General features: G+C 39.5%; 1 protein-coding gene across 3 annotated transcripts in view; it reads right to left on the bottom strand.

Annotated features, from left to right (window-relative positions):
* Positions 1 to 361: 361 nt before the first annotated feature.
* Positions 362 to 25,443, bottom strand: part of GLS (glutaminase) — a 78,969-nt gene continuing 53,887 nt past the window's right edge. For all 3 annotated transcript variants that reach the window (XM_032860210.1, XM_032860213.1, XM_032860214.1), the window contains 4 exons: positions 4,790 to 4,851; positions 3,594 to 3,670; positions 3,450 to 3,513; positions 362 to 729 (listed from right to left, as the gene is read on the bottom strand). In XM_032860210.1, coding sequence (XP_032716101.1) covers positions 573 to 729; positions 3,450 to 3,513; positions 3,594 to 3,670; positions 4,790 to 4,851 — 360 coding nt within the window. In that variant the 3' untranslated portion in view covers positions 362 to 572. The remainder of the gene's footprint in view (positions 730 to 3,449; positions 3,514 to 3,593; positions 3,671 to 4,789; positions 4,852 to 25,443) is intronic.

Below are 25,443 nucleotides of genomic sequence, written 5' to 3' on the forward strand. Positions count from 1 at the left end.
TAAAGTCTAATCAGAATTGGTCTATGCTACAACACGTTAACTATTTTAATTTTTAAAGAGTCACGCCAGGAAGCTAGGGTGTTGGGAGACATTTAAAACACATAACCCTAAGTGCATATAGTTGTTCAGACACTCAAACTAAATCTACATTTGAAGTCCTGAAAAATCACACACTTTTTGCTCTTAAAGGCAGCCTTGACCCATCTGGACAGACTATACAACAGAACTTCATTTATAAATGCCTAAGTTCATCATACAAATTGAAAATTCACAGAACACACAAAAATCATGAAGACCACACAGTTAAGCTAGCATCGGTAACTACTTCTTTTACATCAAATTATACAATGCACGAGGTAAATATTGCTCACATTATGGAGGGAGATTGTTTTATTTCTATTTTTTCCCAAAGAGATCAGATTTGTCCTGTGTACAATGAAGAAAACTCCAGTAACACTGAAATGACAAATGTTGTAAAATATACATCACTACCAGATAGAAATACACATGTTCTTCATAATCATTTTCCACAATTAAATAGGTAAGTGATTTCTATTTGGGGCTTAAGACCGTTACAACAATCCATCAAGATTCTTATGGACCGTTTGGTTTTCTTTTCCGTTGTCGGACTCTCCTTGAGGCGTGTACTGGACCTGGTACTCCTGGAGGATTTTAAATACATCGTGGTGTCCGAAGTGCAGCGCTTCATCCATGGGCGTGTTATTCCACCTGCATAAGTAGCACAACACGGACGGGGCGTTAGATCGTCCCCACACAGAGATGAAAACGCAGCGTTCTGAGATGCTAAATCTAGCAGGCTTAAGGGCCATTCAGATTTCGCCATTTTACCGCTGTTTACACGGAAGGTACAGAAGGGGATTCATAATTCAAAAAGAGGTCTTCCAGGCCACTTGAGATATGGGGAGGAAGGGAAAACAAGCAGCCATCAGAAATGGATCTTGCAAAAAAAAAAAAAAAAAGAAATGGATCTTGCTCACATATCTGAGTGCGTATGGAGGGGAGGTTCTAGTGTGGACAGATACCATGGACTCCTCTGGGATTCCTGAATTTTAATTTCATGAAAAGCCCACAGGAATGCTCCTTACATAAAATATTCAAGGAAAAGTCAGATATATAACACCCATCACCCTATCCTTTGATCAAAAATTTGTGTTCCTGTCAATTCAAAAATTCCAACCAATCTCAGAAGTCTGGGAATAACCGTGACCTCATTAAGGCCCAGACACACACCGGAGGAGCGGCCTCAACCCCAGAGGGCTTGACATGGTCCTCCTCTCTGGTAAGGATGGGAACCCAGGGACTCAAATGGACCACTGCACCCCCAGAACAATAACAACGCTTTCCACGGTGTGTTTCTGGGGTGTGCTCCTCAGTGACGGGTGAAGACTGCAGCAACTGACCATCTCAACAGCCCTTGGAGAGAAGAGAGAATACCGGGAACTCACAACGCAGGTAGAGGAGAGCGTGAGAATCGGTTCCCTAACACTCGACACAGCTACTGAGCCTCCCCCTCTCGCCGCTGGACTTCTCCATGGCTGCCAGGCGCCCAGACTCCCACTTTTCAATGTGCTACTCCCCCAGCCCTCTGGGTTTCCCTCTTGCCATTTCTTCTTTCCCGTTCTGCCTTCAACGGGAAACCTTTTACCTCTTTAATGGGATCACAGCAGGGAATTGAGGTTTTTTTGAAAAGTCTCAGAAAATATTTCTGGATAAAATTTGGTAATCTTCATTTTAAAAATCAGGTAAGTCATATTTTACATGCATCTTCGCATTTCTCCAATAACAGCTCCTTTTCCACACTGGCCTTCATTAATTTGGGGAGTTGGTGGCCTTAAACGGGGGCAGGGGGCTATTCAGGCATCTACAGCATATAAGGAACTTTCTGGAACAAGCGCGTGTTAACGGCAAGTTACCTTTCTGACAACTCTTCCTCCATGAAATAATACAAACTGTCCACTTCAAAGAATACATTCACTCCAGCCTACTTTACAGTTGAGGGAACACTGACTCTGTGAAATGGGGAAAGGCGTTGTCTCGGTTTAGCTTGTATTCTAGAGTAGCTGAATATCCAGTGACCAAATTACCTAGTTAACTCCTGCCTGTCAGGTGGGCGCATCTACTTCCACATTCCTAGAGGCCAATGTAGGGCAAAAACCAAAACATCTCAATCTTTAGATTAAAAGGATAAAATATAAAGCACAGTAACTGTTTCCAGTGTATGTGAGTGTTTTAGCTGGCATTAGACACAGAGGGCACGAGGACGGGTGGGGGAAACACTCTCTCCTCGGTGTCTTCCTCTAGAAAGAGCTGGTATGAACGTTACCCTTGGGGATAAAAGGGAAGATTGTCTCCCCTAACGTGAGGTTTCAGAATTTTGCAAGTAAAGGTCATGATGAGATAAAGTGTCACCATCCTTACATCACTACTAACAATTTCCAGACATCATAACTTTTCTGCATTTCTTGCAAGCAGCTGGAATTAATAAAACCCAAACTTCTAATTTAAAAAAAAAAAAACAGTGAAACAAAGATCTAATGGCTAGAAAACAATCAACTTGCCCCAAACTTACTGATATACTCCTCAAATATCCAATCCAAAACTCCTAGTGAAACTTATCAAACCTCTCTATGAAGTATTTTTTCCTTCAATTCTTAACCTTTATTCTCATTACTGACTCATCCAGTTCCATAACTCCGGTCACACGATGCGCAAGTCTATGGGCCCGGAGTTGACTTCACATATCTGCATGTGTGACAGCTGCACTCGCGCCTCCTGGGACCATCCTCTCCAGGGACAGCATTTCCTTCCAGATGAAAGGCAGTTTGCCACGTGCCCCAGGAGAGAGTGGAGAGGAGCAAAGTGTACTCCAGGCAGGTTTCTCCCATTGCAGACAGGGCGCCCTTCTCTCCGTTCCATGCCTTCAAATCTCATCTCTTCCCCAAACGATTAAAATTCCACTGCACAGAGCCTTCTAACACGGACACCAACCAAATCTAGGAATTTCAAGAAAGTCTAATATATTCATTTTAGCGTTCTAGGACAGTGACTTTCTTACACATTCTTAATATGCTCCTATAAATGTTTATCTTGTCTACCTGATGAAGTTAAAAGCCCCACAAAGACAGAATTCCTATTTTTTTCTTTTCCAATACAAACCACTGTTTTCTTCCTACAGTGTATTGACTGACAGAGTAACCTGAAAAATTCTGAATAAGACCATCCTTAGATGAGACAGGATATGGGAGAGAGAATGATGAACGTAGCAGAAACGAGGTTTTGTTTGTCACCTTCGTAAGGCACCACAGCAAGCTGAAGAGCGTCTCCAGTATACAGTGCATTTAAATATACCGTCAGCTCAAACGGTCTGGCCCTGTGTAACGAAATGCTGACTTGCCAGCTACGTGGGAGAAGGAAACAGAAGTGCTCACCTGTCCTTGGGGAAAGGGTTGACTTTGCACGCTTCCAGCAAAAATTTAACAACTTCAACATGACCTGTATCCAAAACAAAACGGGCAGATTTTAGTATTAAGTTACATCTGGGAAAAGAAGAAAAAGAATGGTTCATATGTTACCCTCGGCGGCGGCTACGTGGAGGGCTGTTCTGGAGTCATAGTCTCGCTGCTCCATGTCCATGGCTGACAGAGCAAATCTGAAAACACGTGAGAATAGCCATTCGTGATCTACGCGATAGAATTCACACTTGTCACATTTACCCCACCAATCTAAGGTCTTAGAAGACAAGTAAGTGCCATCCTTCATGAGGCTCACTGTTGTTCAACCACTACACAGGCCTCTTCGGGTAAATGCCACCTCCCCTCTTTTCCTTAGCTTTGTTCTTTTTGGGTAAAAGGAAATCTTCACCAGCTGTCCCAGAATTAAGCTTCATTACGTTAAATGTTCAAAACGCAAGAATAGGAGCATACTAAGGTTTGTGCCTCAGAAGGGCGAGAAACTAATACCTATTACTAAAGTTAAATGTTTTTACTGAGGCTCCCCTTCTGTAAAATAACATAGTGTACAGTGTACAAGTATTAATGAGGGAACTTTAAAAAGAACTTTTAAAGTGCACATTGTTTTATTGAGATAAAATTACATAGAACATTATGGAAGTTTAAGGGGGAAAACATGTTGGATTTGATACGTTTATATACCGCAATATGATTACCACAGTAGCAGTAGCTAACTCTTCTATCACATCAGTAATTACTTTTTTCTGGTGAGAACAATTAAGATCTGGTCTCCAAGCAACTTTGAAGTTGATAATGTAATACTGTTGGCATAAATACTAATCAGACTTTAAGACAAAGGTAGGAATTAAGCATAGATATTTTTCCATGTTACAATCCAGTTGCTACTCCATACAAGAAGTCGTAGGTTTAGTGTGCAGCACTCCACAACCCTTCTCGACCCGGTGATCTACCGAACACTAAATGCCCCTCTTTTCACTCCCCCTTCACCTCCAAATGTGGGAAGGGAAGAGGAGATGGGGCCAGAGAAAACATTATTCGACTCCAATAAAACGCTAATGAGCCAGATTAGCTGAACAGGTACACTTGGGTGGACAGAGGTCTAGGCTTCTTGGGAGGTAGAAAAGGACAAAACTACACAGGAAGCCTGAGGAAGTGGGATTTAGTGTAAATTTGTTTGGGTCATTTTTATTAGAAATGGAAGTGAGATTTTAGCCTTAAGAAATGGCCACCTGCCCCAAAGCAACTTCACAAACTCCTGTAAACCATACACTGAGCCACACGCCACCCCATGAACACACCTCCGGAGCGCAGACACATCTCCAGTGTACGCGGCAAACAGGAGGTTTATCACGGACTTCACCTGTGAAGAGAAGAGAGTTCAGGCATCCGAGGGGAAGTAAGTAGAGAGACTGTGCTACTGTCACCGGCAGTGATCTCCGTGTGCTCCGAACTCTCAGCTGGGTCACACGCACAGTTACCCCAGTGCACTTCTATCACCAAAGAGGACACACGTGTATTTTTTTTTTTAATAGAGGGTTAGGAGAGAAAATTCATCAGTAAAGATAAGCTACACGAGAAGAGGGAGTGGAATAATATTGGCATGAAAGTGGAAATTTGGGACCTGGGAAACACACATAGTTGGGGCAAGAGAAAATTGTTTAGAACCTTTCTAATTTAGTCAGCCTCAGTACCATGAGTGGACTTCTTCTACTCACAAAATTCACATCACATCTTTGTTAAAAAACTAAATCCTGCTGTAGAACTGTCTAATCCCTGCCAGCAATCACTGTCCTCACCAATCACTGGCTTCTCTGGAAATCCTAGGAGACAACGTTCAGTCTTAATCACCTTAAACTTAAGGACTCTACCTCCCTGGAAAGACAGTCTTCGGGTCGATGCCCAGGTGGTCTAAAGTAGGGCGTCCCAGAGCCTGTGGCCACTGCCTCTGCTTAAAAGGAGGGTGAACCCAGATTTTAAGTCACTGCTAATGAGTGCTCCAAGACTTCAAAGTGTATCTTCCTCTGACAGCTGCCCACTTGCTTGTCTTTACAATTAAGGAAAAGGCTAGTTACCCTAAAAGGTCATTAGATTTTGGCCTTCCTTCAGAGACTTTATCCAGCCCTATTCTTGAGAAACTGCTGAACACACAATGTAAATACTACAGAAATTCCCACTTTCATCTTTTGCAACTTCCATATTCATACTGATGCCCCTACTGGCACTGGACTCAATGGTTGAAAACAGGAGTTGAATTGGAGGGATGGAAAGTAACACAGCTACCCACCAACAAAGCCACGGGCCTGGGACATGCGCTTCCAAGAGCTTAACCGGGACCCTTCCCCTTTCCACAATGGCTTCCCTCTCCCCGTGGCTTTCCTTTTAAATCAAACTGGAACTCGCCATGGTTGGATTTCTCTGGGTCAGCATTTTCACAATATGTTCTGTAGAGACTGCCACACATGCTCCAGGAAAAAAGGGTCCTATAGTCAGGTATTTTCTTAAAATATTAAATCCCCTTCTTGGAGATTCATGGGCATATGAAGGGCTCTGTAAAGTTCTGCAGTATAAGAACCTAATTACCAGTACTGTAGACATTACTCCAGGAAACCTCACCCTTACTCTTGTGGTCTCCCAGCTTCCCTTCCAAGCCGCCTGCTCCTGCCCGGCCTGTGCTCTGCGGTCCGTCTCCTGCTAACCCTGAATCTGGAACCGTATTCTCATGGAGGTGGAGGGAAAAGCTTCGTGGAATCACAGAGAATGTTCTGAGAGGATATAGTCGCATCTCTCTTCCCATTTCTAACTGTCCTAGTCCCACACCTCAATTTGATACATTTTAGGAAAAACAGCCTTTTGAAAAAATGTCTTCAGATGATTTTGATAGGCACTCTTCTTGGTTAGAAACCACTGTTCCAAGTGCCCTTAACTTTTTTTTTTTTTTAATTGGATCCAATGGGAATCTCCTTCCCCTTGCAGTCTTGGGCCCACGGGAAAATACTGGTGAGCTATTATAAAAATTCATCTTCAAATTTCCAGCTGGTCTCTCATCAGTGCTTGACAATTTTTTTTCCCTGATTGATTCCCTTTCGCTCTGTCTTCAGGCCTTTTAATACCTGTGGTGTCCCCTAAAGCAGATGACCCTGACCACAGCTGTACTTCGATAGCTCTTCTAACTTCTCCCTTCTCTATTACACAAAACATCTGCTTCCAATACCTATTCTCCCTTTTTTCTCTCCAAACCTCCAAGCAAAACACATCTATCCTTTTTCACTTCTGAGACTAACTTCTTTACCTATTCCTTAAAATATATATCCTCCCAGTCACCTAAACTTGCCCCCTCATTTACCCTTCTTGTTTCCACACCTCCAACCTTTCCCTCCCTCGCTGGTACCGATTTCTGCCTTAATATGGACACAACCTCAACCTGTTTTGAAAAATCAACCTATAACCCTACTGCTACCCCATGCTGGTGCATATTTTCTGAAAGCAGCTTGTATTTTTAATTCCCTGCAAATCGCCTCCTCATCCACGATCACTTCCACTCCCCCGAGCTCCCGCAGCCTTCCCGAGCCTGCTTCTCGCGGACCCCCCGCCACGCCTGCCCTTTTACTCCTTGTGTTTGGAGGGGCCGAGGCCGCAGCTCGTCCTCCGGCTGTGCAGAACCCCCTCCCGCGGCCCCTGCCCGAGAAGACACGGAAGGCGGCCCCCATCCCTCTGCTGTGCTGGTCCTCAAAGGTCTCCCATTCCTTTCGCCCAAATGACTCCCCAATCCACATCTTTCATCGAAATCTTTGTTCCTTCGGCTGAACTCAACAGCTCGCTTGCCTGTCACGCTGCCACTTCAAACTCAAAAGCAGCAGCCCCTCCGCGGCTGTGACGGGCTGCGATGGCTCCGCCACGCCTGTCCCCGTCTGCCCGCTCGACGGTGCCTCCGGAACGCTCCACAGGCACCTCAGACTCGCACGAGACCGAACTCGATTCCCACCTCCCAGCCCGTTACTTCCTCCTCGGGGCTCCCTCGCTTGGGGAGGACGCCGCGATGCTCCCAGCTGCTCCGGCCCAAAGCCGAGCGTCACCCAGAGCTGCTGCAGGAGCTGCGCCCGCCGAGCCCCCGCCCCAGGACGCCCGGCCCAGTCGGGGTAACCGGCCCCGCTGTGGTGGCCGGCTCCCAGGGACGCCTGATGGGGGGGAGGGAGCCTTGGCGTACACGCGCCGAGAGGGTCTGCTCGGGCAAAGGCAGGACTGGCTTCTTTCTAATTCACACAAACCCACTGTGCCGACCCTCGTGATACTCCCTGAAGCCGCTTCTCACAACCCACGTCTCACCCACCCACACACTTGCTCTACCTCCCCAAAAGCTATTTGGAATCCCACGGCTGGTCAGCACCTCCAGTAATTCCATCCTAGGCTCCCTCGCCTCACCCGAGGACGGCCATCGCCCCCCAACGGGTCCCTCCTCTCCTCTTGGCTACCACGGGGATCTGAAAACACAGGTCATAGCACTCCCAGCGACCCCCCTCATACTGGAGTAAGATTCAGACCCTTTCCCACGGCTTTCAGAACCCTCAGGGCCTTGCCGCCCAGCCACACTGCGGGCCCCCTCCCGACCACTCCGCCCTGGCAGTGTCGGCCGGCCGGCGGGCTCCCTGCCGCCTTCGGGCCTCGCTGTGCTGCGGGGACGGGCCTGGCCCAGAGAGGGAAGCTCCCGCCCTCATCCTTCAGGGCTCTACTCAAACGTTACCTCACAGGTTCTAAAATACTGACCTCTTTTTCATCATGCCTTAACCCTGACCTCGCTTTTTCTCCTCAGAGCACTCATCGTTATCTGACATCACATGTATTTCACATTACAGATCTGGTTTTATATAAATATATACTTAAATTAGTTTCTTATCTCTTTCCCCCATTAAATGTAAGCTCCATGTGAGGCAGGCCTTACGTTCACCCCACTGTAACCCCAGGGCCTACGGCACGTAACCGGTGCTCATTCAGTGCGCACGGACACCAGTTAACACACTGTACGCCACAGATGCAGAGTGTCTACACCAGTTAAACCACAACTGAAAGAATGTGTTTACTGGCTAAACCAATATTCTCTCCCAAAGCATCAGATATCCACATTGTTACCACCACCACTTGGGGAACTAAACTGTAACCATTACTAATTCTTCTACCTTTTTTAACTTTTACTTCAAATACCACCAAATTTGTTCAATCCGAACTGCTGCCTCTGCTTCTGGTCCTTCCACTCACCAGCACTCTCCCGTAGATTTCTCCTCATCTTCCCCAAACATTGCTCTGGTCTTTAAAGGCTTCTCGGCATGGGAGTGCCAAAAAAGTCCCCAAATCATTTTTGATAAAATTTGAATTCTTTAGCCTTGCATTCACGATTCCTCACTCTGGCTAACTCACTCTTTTCTTCTTAACCTCAACAGAACAAACCTGGTCTTACCTACTGCTCTTGTTTCTACCTTTGTGTCTTTGCTCCTTTTTCTCCTTTTGGAAACCTCTAGAGCCAAACCCCTCCGTTCCTTCAAGGGCTGGCCGGAAAACCTCGGAGACCCCTTCTTGGCTACCACACTGCCTCAGGCATCTCATTCAGCCTCCACTCTCCATGTGACCTGTTGCCCGTCGCCTGCACAGTGTTTTGTGACAGCATGTGCCAAGGGGTCATCAGTCAGACCCCGTATCTCCCACTACAACCCTGAATATAACTTTTGCTCCTACGAAGTCTAAGTACACACTTTTCACTGCCTGAAAGCCTCTTTTCTCCACCCATTTCTCACTGCAGTGTGATTTGCAGCCCCTCTCCACGAGCTCTACTCCGATCTCTTCGATCAGAAGTCATCTCTTTCACCGACACTTCCCTCCCACGGCACTACCGCATATGGTAGATTTACTTACGTGTCTTACTTATCTCCTCTACCACCCAAGAGAGATCCAGAGTTCCAACATGGATCCCACTAATGCATTAACTACCCGTAGTTCTTATTCTTTAAAGTATATTAGTCCTTCTGAGCCATAAATCCTTGATGATTTCCAGTGACTGCATGCCAAGAACTACATCCCCTTTATAAAATTCTGAATTCAGACCAAACTAGTCTGAAGAGAGTTTTTATACATTGTATGTGTCACTTAATTATTCAATATTTCCAAAGTTCTAAAACTACATATTAAATAAGGCCCAAGCATGGCTGGTTTTAGAATACAATCATTTCACTGAGAGTGTAACACTCTACTCACAAGCGTGTTTCAGCTCAGAGAGAAACACAAAACGAGGAAAAAAATCAGGAGACTGTAATGTACAAAGGCTCTGTGATTTATCGGGGGAAAAATACTAGCTTGCCCTAAACAAATTATTAAAGGGTAACATGGAAACGTAGTATTCATCCCATGAAAACAAAAAGCTAGCTGCAGGACTGAATTTAGTCCAAGTCATAGATCAAGACGAGAAGGAGCTGGGTCACAAAATGAGTGTCAGGCACTTCTCGACAGAAAAACACTAGGGGGGAGCACAGGCATGGGCACCATTTAAAACCACATTTATGCCAGCAAACAGCCACCTATATTTTTAAGGTTTGCATAAATCACGAAATGAGCTCTGAGCAGAATGCCAAGAAAGAAAATGGAACAGTTTAACAGTTCTGAGACAGCAGATGGAGTGTTATTTCATTTAGGGACGGCGCACTTCCTGGTCTCCCCAGCTACACTGGCACATCCTCTGGAGCGACGAGCACCGTGAGCCAAACTGGAGGGGGAGGACAGCCTATGAGAAGCCGCGTGCGACCCCAAGCCAGCCCTCGCAAAGGATGTGGGTGTGCTCACCACCGATTGAGGCTCAGTCCCCTAATTCCCAGCAGAGACTTGGGTTATGTTACCTTTAAAATACCTGTCAAGAAGGCCAGTGTAGACAACAGGGAGTTGACATGAACTGCTGAGACAGATTCCTCTGTCGTGATGAATCACTCCTTGGTACAAAGCAGCAGAACACACAGAGTTCAACAGTGGCCTATACATGAAGGGCTCGGATGTTTAATGTCTGCTTCTCCAGAGTAAAGAGAAACTTCACTTGGGCACGTAGCCACTAAAAATATATAAATTGTTAACCAGCTTTCCCTTCATACTGCATATTTTCCAGTACTACTACATTTTTCTTATCAAATCTCTGTGTCAGAACCTGCCAGAACCAGACAACCTTATCTTAGTTTATTTATACAAAGTCATGACAACAGTGGGACAAAAATGTTACAGTTCACATGAGTTCCTTTAACACTAGCATGCTTGGCATATCAAAATTATACTTTTTTTTTTCCAAAATAGCTAAAAGCAGTTGGACATTCTATCAATTTTATAATTCTAAAACAAGACATTCCTAACTCTCCAATCCTATCAGTCTGTTCATTTTAAGCCTGTGTAAAAGTTGAATGGTGTGGCTTTTGTCTCCTTTTCCCAAACGCCTTAATTCTGTACAAGAAGCAATTAGAATTACACAACACCATTTTACACTTATATAATGAGCAACCTTGAAAAATTCAACATTTTAAAAAGTTGTAATTGTTTTTAAACATTTCTGATAGGCTGGCTATAAAATAAAATTATAGGTATATTTTATTTATTGCTACCACTGAGGTTAAGGGCCTTGGCTCAAGGTCATATAGCATATGAATTAGTAATGTAGCTGGGCTACATTCTCAATTCTGTACAACTACACCATGGTAATGTGAGTCCTTAGTACACCTCACTGCTATCCAAAGGACAGAAGAAAACCAAAGGATGAAATGGCAATTTAGTTCTAATCCATAAAGGTCCTTTGCTAAATAGCAGAAGAAAGCAGGGGAGGCTGGGAGGGAAAGGCTGGAGAAGAGAGACAAAGAGGGAAGAAGAAAGGGAGGACTGATTCATTAGCTTATTTCCAACTCTGCTACCAACTGCAACACTGTGGCTTACCCTTGTTTTTCTTTATTGGCTTCTGTCTTCATACAAAGACTAATGCAGCCCTTTGAAAAGGCTTTAATGAAAGAAGAAAAAGCACGTAACCGAAAAAGCATCCCTCTGTTCCTACCACTTCTAGTGTGACGTAAGCCACTCTCTCATTTCCAGCTCACTACAGTATCTGTTGCCACTGGACAGACACTCTTCTTCATCTGTTAAATAAACCATCATCACTCCAGATCCAATTCTGCTTTAAAAGCTTCACGCCAACTTGGCCTTTTAGAGCCTTTAAATGAAAATAAGTTTTCAACCTTCTTTCACAAATATTTTTCTTAAAGTCACATTAAGAAATACAAACCTATCATAGTATGGCTAAAGAAAAATTAATATCCTACCAACAAGGGTAGAAATAAATATAAACCCGCGCCTCTTTCCCTTATTTAATATTCATGTATTTAATATGATCTTATTTAATATCATATGGCCACGTAAAAACAAAATTATAGTACTTTTGTGATTAGAAAGTGGAAGGTGAGTAGGAGGCTATACATGCTCCCAAGCTTTTCCACGGACTTACTCAGACACAATTATTAATCTGCTACATGCAGACAAAATTAATCCAAACTGACATGATCAGAGGATTAGAGAAAATCCCTTCAGGGAATAACAGTCCAGCAATTTCATGACACTTCCAAATTTTTAATGTAGGAGGTGCTCATAGGATAACTATAATAGAGAGGAATACATTGAATAGTAAATTTTACCCTAAAGAGGAACACAGAAATTTCACTTACAAACCCTAACTTCAAAATGGCAGGTCCAAACACTGCATTCTGCTTGATTAAAGAACTCTCCTAAGAAGACCATTTTCAAAATTTCTCTGAACAGATTAACCTGAAATAATTTTAGTTATTCTTAAATTAAGAAGTTGCGACTCTATCAAAGAAATCTGACAACCCATGAAGACAAAAATTCAGATTATTTGGAAAAAATAAATAATATGAAGCACCTACTCTCTCTGGACTGAGCTAAGTGCTTTAAGTGTTACTGTCTGTTATTATTCAAAGGACAGGAGACTGAAGGCTAATGCATTTAAATTAACTCCAGCAAAGTAATGTGACCGAGTGAGAGCTCATGCCCAGTCTGACTGCTGCTCTGGGCTCAGCTGCTCTCAAGCACTTCGCAGGATCTCCTGCAGATTTCCTAACAAAACCTGAGATGAGATTTCCTTACCAATATAATACCAAGACTAAAATCAGAAAATAGCAAATAAGGAAGTTCGAAGGGAAATCAGAGATCCTAATTTTCTATTGAGGTGCTAACCAAAGGTATTTTGTTTTTAACTGAAAATAGAGGAACAAAAATCATTCAACTTGGCATATCAATGCCACAAAAGGAAAAAAGCTAAAGATATCTACAGTCTCTGCCCCGAAGTCTTTAAAAGTGAAATATGAGTTTTGGCTCGATGTGAACACAGCAAATAGGATTGCTACAGCATTAGCAGCAAATAAGTAACTTCTCTCAGTGGTTCATGTTATTCTGGTAAACGCCAATGAATGGCCTAAAAAATACCAATGGGCCCACTAGCAACCCTCCCTTCATAGCCAAACATAAAAGTAGCCAACAACGCATCTTTGTGTGGCATGACAGCATTCCTAATTGAGAATCCAGCAACAAAGAGGAAGAAAACTGAAATGAGCAAGGGCAAAGGCAGTGGTTTCCCTGAAGAACAGAAGTGCATTTTCCATGGGACAAACCCAGAAGTACTGATATGGCACAGAAAACTACCAAAGTTTCATATTCGCTGTCTTCCTGGCTCTCTTTCTCTCTTATACAAATATCTGTAAAACTCAATGAGGCCTGGTTAACATTAGTGTGTTCAGACAGAGGACAAGGTGTCACACTTCTGGCACGATCAAATGTCATGTTCATTTACAATTATCATTAACTAAAAAAAAAGTAGGTAAAACCCCAAAGAGTCAAAGAAACTAAGATCAAAGAATAGGACAGAAAGAGAAGAAAACGGTCACCAAATGCTTGTACATAATACTTTAAAACAAAACAGGGTCAGGGCAAACAGAATTATTAAAAGATTCTCACACTGTCTAGTAGAAATTAAAGATAAATATACACAAGATCCCTGAAAAGAGAGAAGGTTTTTTTCTGCCAAGGAAAGCAGCAGTAGAGACAGAATTACATCTTCAATTTAAAGGACTATCTGTGCCTCGCACGCCGTCAATGCTGCTACGACAAAGCAAGGCACGGGGACACCAATATTCTAGTTACTCCAACCACAATACAGTCTTACTGACTGCTTCGATTCTAGAAAGTAAGTCTCATCTCCAGAGAGCCATACTTCATTCTCTACATTCTTTAATGTTTATTTTACGGTTCTACTGAGGAAAGTCTGACATGCCGACTTTATGGACAACACACAGAGCAGGCAAAATCACATCTGTTTTTCTAGCACTGTGCACTTTTCAAAGCACTTTCATAGACATCGTAATATCATTGAATTATGCTAACAGGTTCCTCCAGCACATATACAAGAAGCTGCTGGAGAATAGGGTATTTTTAAGACCCTTAAAAATAATGCAGTGTAACACTGTGTGAAAAAAATACATAAATAGGCAAAAAAGAAAAAAAAAGTCATTCGAGCACCATTCTTGGGGCTTATCATGAGACTTCTTAGCATATATCTGTATTTTAACATTCATAATTCTTATCAGTAATATTTTATTTGAAGAAAGGAGGATGGACATGGCAAAATTATACACGGAACTCATCTGTGAGTGAAAATTCTTTAAGTAGAATCAAATTTTAAAAGGAAAAAGCCTAAATGTCTTCTATATAGGGAGGGTCTAGATTCCCAAGGCTACTGTCAAAATCACTCTCTGGTAAATGCTCTAAAATCCTTCGCCTGATCTCCTGCAGCCCTTGAACCTAAATTTGGAGTGCGGCTATAGGATAATGGGGGGGAGGGAGGCGGGGGCAACAGAGCAGATTAGCGTCACTGCAAATCCAGGGTTACCGACCTCAACACTATTCTGACAATGTTGCTATTTTCTTCAGCTCTGCCCCACGCTTCAAGAATAAACATTTCCATCTTCTTTATGCCCTGAACCGCACAGCCTCCCACCAACTCAACTCATTCTCAGCAGAAAACCTCTTCGTACTCTTCAGGAAAATGGAAACCAATGGGCAGTAACTTCAACTTCTCCCTACCATGTCTGCAAACCTACTTACCAACCTCTGGATGTCCTAATTTATTGGAAGAGATGCTTTTCTTCCCACCAAAGCCAATCCCCGACTTGTGCTGAGAGCTCCATTTCTTTCTAGAGACATCACTTTGCTGGTCATTTCAGCTCTCCTGTATCTATTTCAAATTCTCCTTCTTTACTTTTTTTTTTTTTTTCAATCAGGAGCCAAACCTGCTCTACTCCAATAGTTCTCTGACCTTTAAATCTCAAAGCGAAGAAAATTTTCGTAACTGTGGGGAGGAGATGACCAGTATGGACTGCCAATTTTTTAAAAATTTCTGAGCACATATAATAAAATAGTGCCACCATCTACAGATATCACTTACTAAATAAAAGGGCATTTTAACACCAAAAGAAAAGTAGGAAAGATGTAATGTAAATGGATACCCCTCATTTTACTTAATGCTAATCTGCTTTGGTATAGTTGACTGTTCCAAATTTCTTAAAATACTCTTTCCTTGACTTCTACTGTATGATGCTGGATTTTCTTCTAATGGGACATTTGTCCGTAGTGGGAGACTTGTGAACTACACTACTTTTAAAATGGGAGTCTCAAGGTTCCCTCTCATTCTGCACTGTCTTTGGAGCAATCTCACACAGCTTGCCAGTTTCAAATCTACTCTCTCCACGCTAACAACTTACAGAAATGTATCTCCAACTCAGACCACTCTCCTAAGTATTTAGGCCTATATCTGATACTCAGCATCACTACTTGGGTATCTCACAAATATAAATATGGCAAATGGAAGTTGGTTTTCTCCCACTGCCAATTGCCTATTATCTATCTATTCCCTACCCCATTCATGCAAAAGAATCTCTACTAATTAAGGATAGCAATGTGCCAGATAAAAATTCTTCCTTAGATTCCCTTGTAGCTAGTCTGGTAAGTATCAGATGGATTTCTGGAAACTGATCTGATTTAGGTATCCCTCTTTCTTTTCTTCTTCCACTGTGACCATGCGAGTGAGGCTAAAGGTGGAACAGTTATCTTGCAACTCTAAGGTGACAGGCAGGAAGTCTGAAGCCAACACACTAAGGTTGGTTGCAGTCTATCTTACAGATGCTGCACATCCTGGATTTTCTAACCCCAGACTTCTTGATATATTAGAATAACCACATTCATCTAAACCGCTATTAATCCTACTCTTGATATCTAGTCAGACCCTTGTTACCATAACCAAAATTCATTTCTCCCTGTACTCCCAAGGTTGTCTCCCCAGCATTCTCCATCTTAGTAACACAGCACCATCTGCCCTATCACTCACACGAAACCCCGGTGGTCCATGTGACATTCTCATTCTTTTCCTCCACCAAATAGATCACCAGGCACTGCCAAGCTTCATCTCCTCAACATTCCTCCTGTCTACCATTCTCCCATCGATTTCCCCCTTTAAGCCACTATCACAGCTCATCTCAGGCCCAGAACTCAACTTTTGTCTGCCTCTAATCCATTCACTACAAAGCAGAATTTTAAAGCCAAATCATGTCATTCCCCTTCTTACAAGCCCTGAAGTTTCCCACTGCATCTTTAGTCCAAAACTCTGAATGTGGCAAGATCCTACATAAATATTTCCCAAACTGTATTCAGAGAACAGTCTGCAGCAGAAACACCTGGGGCGCTTATTAAAAATGTAGATATTAAACCAAGTTCAAATGTACATTAAGATACAAAGCCCACCTTACCCCATGTGGTCTTTGGAGACTCATCCAGGGCCAATCTCCAGTCACTTTGCCTCACCCCTTCTCCCATCATTTTTGCCTTCTTTCACCTTCACCATGTGCTCTTTCCTGTCCCTGGGCCTTCAAGGCAAGCTATTGTATTAACCCTCACCCTCCCTCTAACTCATCCAGAACTTAACTAACACCTTTCAGAAAAAAACCACCGTACCTACTGAACCGACAAAATGTTTGTTTTTTGCTATACCCTCTGCTGGCACTCTGTATGTTTCTGTCATTTCTTATATTTGCTTATTTCTTAAAGAAATAAAATGTTATAGATATAGCTGAGTATTCTCCGTGCACTCATTCCCCTCCTTCCCAGAGGTAAGCTTTAGTGAAGACTGGTACGCACATTCTTCTACTTGAACTATGTTGTACATTTATCTCATAAAGTCTGCTGTATAGGTGTATAAAGTGTATATAGTATATACCATTTCCCGTCCATAATGTTAAAATGTACTAGATCTACATGCATCAGTATGAACAAATCACTTATCACCATTTTAAATATTAATTATTCCTTCGATATCTGCATCCTCTTCTAGATTGCAAATAGGCAAGGTCCTGACCACGCTCACTATCACATATCCTAAGTACTCCGCAGTATCTAGCATGTATCAGGCAAGAGACAAGTACTGACTGAATGCAGAAGCAATCAGTGAATTAACAATAGGATAATGCTCAAGCTAATTATACAAAGTCTGAACTACTCCATCAAATTAAATTGGCTAAATATCTCAAATTGTGTGCTGCTTAAACAAAAACTAGTGAAATACTGAGAGATAACTGGTTCTCAGTAGGAAAAAAAATTTTGAAGTTATACTTTTGCAATTATATAATTGGATTTAATCTTAGACATTGGTAGAAGATCTATATGTAATGCCAGAAATGAAGAAGAAAAAAAACAAGAGGAAAACAAAATTCTTGGTATATAGAATAGATGAAAAGTTGTTTGATAACTAAGTAAACAGGGACTAATAGTACTGAATTGGGGACCTAGAAACCAAGAAATCAGAGTCCTGACCACTTTCTTAGAGCCACTTCAGTGGAAAAGAAACTTCATAAAAAGAATGAAGTATCTGTCCACTCTTATACCCTACCACACTATTATAAAAGCAATATTGGAAGAACAACTTAATTGGAAAATGGGTACATTTACTATCAGTTTCCCTAAGGGCATTGGGATAGGCAGAAGTTATTTTTTAGATATAATTTCGTAGCAGAATTGTGTTTCTTCATAGTTCAGTACACATGGCATGTTTCTTTGATTTTGTTTGTATCAAATATTATAATTAAAAATTGTAATGTATCAAATATTATCATTAAAATAAAATGCATATACAAGAACTATAAATGACTGTAGATGAGAATACAAAATTTATCACTGAATCATTCTAGCTTGTGTCTAAAAAATGTTATTCTAAAGACGTGCAGATGTGAACAAAGATGAATTCGTTTTTGGATATCAAGGTTTCAGATCCTGGAACGCTTATATGTAAGATCAATAAAAACCCCTACAATTGAGTTCTATAAAAAGCTTTATGGAGTCAGGGTTTATAAAGGTTTTAATAAATTGAGGTTAGCTAACAGACATTTAGAGAAGACACGACACAAAGATTTAAAAACAAATCTTCTAAGTTTTAAAGAGTTATAATAAACATCAGCTTTTAGTGCTAATACACTAGTTTATATTTAATGCTGTAGGAATATACAATGAGGAAACGTTTAAGTAATGAAAAACACATAAAAAGCTAAGCTCAAAAATTATTTCACTGTAATAGTTGGGGCTGACTTGTTGTCTAGTATGGTCAAATTACATTGGAATTAATTTTCTCACTTATCCGGAGATATTGGTGAAATGTGATGGAGACACTGACTGCATTATATATGTTATAGTGAAAACTGAAATTCTCACAGGAATAACCTTGTTCAACATAATATTTCCCTTTTTTTGTTCTGTCAAGGCACTCTGAAATTGTTATTGTCCTTAAATTTTCAGGGAATATCCCAATTTTATTAACAAGGAGGCGTAAGTTGCTCCACTTACATCTTGCAAAGGGAAATAATATAGTCTGTGGTCAAGACAATGGGCTCTGGAACCAAAACTGCCTGAGTGCAAATCCTGGTTCTACAGATCTAAGAATTTTGTGATTTCAGGGAACTTTCAAGATCTATACAAATCTATAGAGGTAATAACAGCACCCACTTCATAGACTTTAGGGGGATAAAAAAAAATTCTCAAAACATCACCCTGGTTAAACCATAGTTAAGTCACAGTAAGTGCTAAAAGTTATGCTTTTAAAATTTTCAAATTTTGATGTTATCAAATTTCTGCTGATGGTGTATTGGGCAGACACCATTGCTAGAGTTGACTGAAATTACTGACACTGAAAGCAAAAGAGTAAGTCTCCAGAAAACTGCAAGATCCCTGGGTCAGCAAACTGGATCACCTCCATTTTGGCCCACACCTTTGAGGACAGGTCACTGTATATTCACTTCTAGTCTGTACGCTGCCAGGCTTCTTGTGACAAGGGGCTGGGAAAGGAATGCTAGACTTCCAAGATCTTTGTGTACGGGGGCAGGCATAACTGAGACATTCTTTTTAAAATCGCTGCCAATTTTAGGTGCAAATGGTAACTTCAAACCCGTGATTAAGACTTTTTATAGATTTACCATTACCTGTATCAGAGTGAATGATAATGGTACACTTCCTGAAGCCAAGTGTACTCCAACTCTGGAGAAAAGGTTAGTCACAGAACCTGTAGTAAATACTGTGTCTTCAAAAATATTAGAACAGGGGCACCTGGGGGGCTCAGTGGGTTAAGCCTCTGCCTTCGGCTCAGGTCATGATCTCAGGGTCCTGGGATCGAGCCCCACATCAGGCTCTCTGCTCAGCAGGGAGCCTGCTTCCCTCTCTCTCTCTGCCTGCCTCTCTGCCTACTTGTGATGTCTGTCTGTCAGATAAATAAATAAAATCTTTAAAAAAATATTAGAACAGGTAAAAGAGAATAACATTTATGTAAATTTTTAAGGTAGAAATCAAGACTCAGAAGTTCATGCCAAAAAGAAAAAAAAAAATTTCCTGCCTTATATCACATTGGGTTACCCACCCAGATCCTATGCCCAACTTCCAGCATTCACTGATCCTATTTAAGTCCAAAAAGCACTAGGTAACACCCAAGTTTCAATTTATTGAGAATGTTTGCAGAAGATTCTAAATCCTTAACTAAAACAAAATTCTAAAATTCACAATAGCACTGAATGGGGATTTTTGCAAAGCAAAACTACAAAACTCCATATGCAAACATAGCAACAGCCCTCTATCCAGAGTCCCCAAACATGAGGTAAATGCACTAATACATGAGACCATTACATGACCATTACATGACCAAGCCCAACATGTAAGGGATACCAAATAAACAGCACTGCTGGTTCTGAGGCAGACATATATGGTGGATGTAAAATAAAAGTGCACAACAGAGACAAAATAAAAATTAATGCTTCTCAAGTTTTTATTACTTGGCTAAAAACATAGCAAATTAGTTTTCTTATTCCTTTGTTTCTCCTTCAGGTGAAAAAAAGTCATAGGTACTCTAAGTTTTGTTGTAATACCGTGTTTTAGTTGAAATCACAAACACATAAGTAGAAAGTTAAGCTCTACTCCCCCACCTCCTTAAAACCATGCTCTAAGGTTTCTCTTTCAGGTAAAAAGAAGAGACATTAAGGCAGGAATATTTTATTGGTATGATTTAAAAGGGTTAATTGTATTAGTCCCCACAGAATCTTAACAGAATCACTTGTTCTATAATTTCATCAAGAGATATTAATAAAGTTTCATTGTGCAAAAAATGTAACATTCATTTCAATTCAAAGTAGAAACAATATTATTTAGTTCACTTCTTTATTTATGTTGTAAATCTTGTGCAGAGACCTGGACTCAGATTTTGTATTCAAAGTTGAAGGTAAAATATTAAATTACCAACAGTAGATTCTATCATAATGAAAAAAAAGCATGAATTTTAACACTCATGTTTTTAACTTTTTAAAGAAAATAATTCTAGAATGGCTAATGTCAACAATACCTAAAAGATTTGGAAATGAACATATCACAATACAAAGGCTTGAAAATGAAAACCCATTTTGAGTAACTCTGATATAATTTGTATGTTACCTCATTTTCAGCCAAAAATAAATTATGACAGGAAAAAGTTAAAGAAAGAATACCTGAAATTAATTTATTTTGTATTTTTCAATTAGGATCTTTAATTGTGACTGTGAGAGAGAACAAAACAACAAAATATGGATGGAGTCCAATGAATAATTTATACCATGGTTTTATACAACATAATTAATCTCATGTAATGGAACTAAATGAACCCTCAAAGGATAATTGTAATTGCCCCTTAGTGATGATTTGTGAAAGGCACATACAAAATAATGAAAAGTAGTAATTAGAAAGAAAAGTTTAGCAAGAGGCTAAAGATCATGATTTTAATTTGAATTTTCCAACAGAATGGTCCAAATATGAATAAATAGTATAACTCATGGGAGAACTTCCAACCACTCTAATTTTAGTAAGCGCAACGTGAAAACAAGCAGTTTATATTGCATAAGAGCCAGTCTCCTAGAAGTCCGGAGTCCGGGTTCTCATCTATATAAACTTGTGGAGAAAAGAGCCAGCCATTAGGTAAGCTTAAATTTTGAGAAGTAACGCATACTTTTTTTTAAAGAATAACACAATTTTAAGTTGCAACATTTCTAAGTCAACAAAAGCTTTTAAAAAGTAGCGCTTTTCAAGAACAGCAATATAAATTTCCTTCATAAAGAAAAAATAAAAGTCCCAGAACTATTAAATGGACACTGGAGCTAAGGACAATATACATGATAGAATTATATACTGACAACTTAGAAGCCTTGTTCTGAAGTCACCCAGAGATCCAAATATGTAAAATAAAAACAAAGGAAATTAGCTAGATATTTTGCATAGTATATGCTGGGAAAAATTAACTTGCAAAGAAAAAAATTTTTCTTCTAGAGAACATTTGTTTAGAACTCCAATAACCTTTTGCTTATTTAACCTTTTTACTTATATATTTAACCTAAACCCAAAGAAAGTTATTTTAAAAAGCAATTGGTGCAACATTCATTTTTAGAGTCACATTTTTGCGATACTTCCTTTCTTTCAAAAGTTCCAGGGTAGTGCTTTATTTTTAGAGCTACTGTATAATTGTTACATTCACTTCTAACTTTACTAGTCTTTATAAACTGCGGCCTAAGACTGTTTACGAGAAAACTACAATTAAGTATTATAACTACTTTTTTGATGGGACAATCAGTGTGCCAAATAACTTACAGTCATATTAACTATTGTCAATTATGCTTTTCATTACAAATAACCAATACACAAAAGGCTGTTGTAACAAAACACAAAACAGACCAACTCCATCAAGACAGACAAAAAAATATTGTACTTATGTTAACTGAGAAAGCAAGGTGTTAAGAAACCTGGAAAAGTGAGTTTGCACTGGATAAACTTTAAGATTACTTTCAAGTGCAGTTATGGCATTCTTATCTATTTTATTTTTTTAAAGAGACAGCATGGGTGCATACGACTGGGGAAAGAGAGAGAATCTTAGGCAGACTCTAGGCCCAGGGCGGAGCCTGACTCAGGGCTCGATCTCACAACCCCAAGATTATGACCAGAGCTGAAATCAACAGTCGGACACTTAACTGACTAATCCACCCTGGCGCCCCTCAATTAATAAATTCTAATAAATTACAAGATTATGGTAAGAGAAAGATCAAAGAATTAGGAAGGTATAAATATGTTTTAAAAATAAATTCTTCAGCTGCTTACAGAATATGAACTAAAACTGTAACTCAGGGCACCAAGTGGAATTACTAGACAGAGGAGATTTTCATTATATAAACAAAAATTACCAATCATGTTAATATGGAAGCAAACCTAAAACTTGATCAGTAAGAACTATTCCTTTTAAAAGCTAAGCCTTCCAGATAGATAATTTCAATAATCTGAGGTATTAGCATTGGAAATATTTTATTTAGCAAGGTAAATACTTAATGAAAAAAAATCATTATTTTTAACAATACTATGTCCAGAAAAATCATATCCTCAGATGTCAAAATTTGGCTTAAAAATAGATATACCAAGCTGTTCTTTATCATTGAGATTTAATATTTCTGAGTTAGTAAATGAGATTTAGAGTTGAAAGTCTAGTAATGGTGTTATAAGATCAACTGCCAAAATTTGTCACTTCATTACTCTTTCTTTCAAGTTCATCGCAGCATTTGGCACCAAGAATCAAAATCTCTTTTTTTTAAACCCCATACATAAGTTCTCAATAAAAAGTAATTTATGCAAAAAAATACACAGATACCACAAAGAAAAACAATGCCCTCAAATGCTAATTTGTGTCATTCATTTTAGTCAAATGTTAGTGTAATTGATTAGAAAGCCATTATAAAGCCTAATCAACATAGGCTTTACATATCTGCATATCTTAAAAATCTCTACAACTTCTAAAATTCACTGTAGTAGATCTACAATCCACAAAACAAATGGTAAAGTCAACCTTAAAACTAATGATCTTTCATATTTCAAAATATAAGTAAAAAAGAACATTTTAAAACTATAGTATAATAGAATCACTTCATTAGGTACAAAGATTTATGACTGGTCTCCTTAACATTTTCTTTTCAAAAAGTAAGTATGTTTTCTATTACTATTTAAGAAATTAAGGACTCTTTAACATCAAGTTTCGTCAGCTCTGTTTTATGTTTGATAGATTTTGCTCTAGATGCCTTTATAGTCGTTTTAAAAACTAAACTGAAACAGACTAAGTGTAACTCTAAATTTCTTCAAGTCTGTATGGAATTCACTTTGATAAACAACTTGGGCAGGGGAAGAAAGAAGGAGGATAAAAGTCCAATGAAATTCTCTCCCAGTCCAATGAAATTCCTTCCATTTTTATGCAGTGTAAGAAACAAATGTTTTAACTATATTACAATTTGAAATAAAAGAAAAGTGGCTGAATTTAATTAACTTGAATATATTTTCCTGTTTAATTTTGCCTTTGAACTCCAGGACTAAGGTAAAGTCTATCCAGAATAAACCTAAGTGAAAATCTGAAGGATGGCCATGATGCATCCTAACAGCTGTATCTCCAACATCCAGTTTTGGTTTTATTACACAAAGTAAATATTACATTTAATGTAAAATAGTAAAGGAACTGAGCAGAAATCATGTTACTTTTTGAAAAAGCTGTATTCTAGCATTTTCAAGATCGATTAGAAGAAATACCCAAATTTTACAAATGAATAGTAAAGCACATTCTTAAAATAAAAATTGTATACAATTTTTAGAATAAAACTATTCCATAAGCTATTCAAAATGAGAAGTACATTATTTAAGTTGAATATAATCCTTCCATATAATAAATTTTAGAAACTGCCATAAAGTCAACTTTCCACATGAAATTTGATGTTCTTATTTTCCCTTTTATGGAGTTCCCCAATACTCTTATGCTCTTACTCTGACAGTGCAGGTAGCGAATAGGCGTAAAAAAAGAAAGCACAATCCTTAGAGTTAAGTTGAACAAGTAAAATATGTTATGTTTTATAAATCCTGGGGGCAGCAACAATATTAAAGAGTTCTATGATAAAACTTGGAATAGGAATAAAGCAAAGAACCATTTACACATAACATACTATGTGGAAAAGATTGCTGCTGATTTTCAGAACATGGATGGATGGATAGGTAAATGGACGGACAGATAAAAAGACAGACTTAGATGTACTCACAAACACATACATATATAACATGCACAATTTATATATACCTTTCCAGAATATATCAGTGTTTGTTTCCACATACGTACATGCCTATGAAACTCTACACTGTCAGACAAGACCACCAAGCTCTTTGAGTCACCTCTCCCTTTCCTTCAAACGGATTAAAAACAACAAAAAAATTCCAAGTGTATCTTTAAAAGTAAGCAATCAGAAACAATACATTTTGAATATATCACGACACTTGGAACTCCATATTTACTAGTCCCCAAAGAACTGTATAAAAAATCCCACAGATAAATACAAATTCTTATAAACAATGGTATTTCCCTTTCAAATAGTTTTAAAGTTCTACAAAATATTTGGGACATCTTCTATGGATACAAATGATAGATCTGAACAAACAAGAATATTTAAAGTACAGTTGACCTTGAACAATGTTGGGGTGGGGGTTTGGGACACTGGCCCCTATGTAGTTGAAAATCTGCACGTAACTTTTGACTCTCCCAAAACTTAACTACTAATAGCCTACACTGACCACAAGCCTTACCAAGAACATAGAGTTGATTAAAACATATTTTGTATGTTACAGTAAGCTCTTACAGTAAGAGAAAAATGTTATTAAGAAAATCATCAGGAAGATAAAATACATTACAGTACTACACTATAAATTAAATTACACAAGTAGATCCATGCAGTTCAAACTTGTGTTGAGAGTCAACTGTACAATGCACGGAGCCTCATAATTTGGACTGTGCTGTGTAAACATACAGAAGGAAGTAAGCTCCTTCTGAAAACTAAATTCCTTAAAACGTAGGTAAGGTGAAAGTCTGTATTATAGTTATTTCACTCAATATAAATTCTGCTGTGAATGACAACTCTAAAGCAGTATTATGATACTCTTCATTTGGTTTAGCAGTATGTTTTTCTTCCACTAGACAACAGATAAAACAACACTGACAAGTGAGTAACATCAGTGATACTCTTCCTCAGAAAGCATAAACAGCATACAGGGTAGACTTTTTTTTTAAGTTGTCAAATGGAAAAACAACAAAAAAAAAATTGGGAGAAAAGTCTTTATTCAAATACTTCTAGTACAACCAATAGGAAAACGTCCTCTCCATCAAAAAACCCCACCAACTCTATACTTTGCTTAAGAATAAAAAAAATCAAACAAAGCCCTTTTGAGTATTTCCAGTATCTCTTCACAACAGGCTCAGAATTAAAAATATAAA

This window comes from Lontra canadensis, unplaced genomic scaffold (genome assembly GCF_010015895.1).
Source record: "Lontra canadensis isolate GAN:19392208 unplaced genomic scaffold, GSC_riverotter_1.0 scaffold18, whole genome shotgun sequence".
NCBI classification, from domain to species: Eukaryota; Metazoa; Chordata; class Mammalia; order Carnivora; family Mustelidae; genus Lontra; species Lontra canadensis.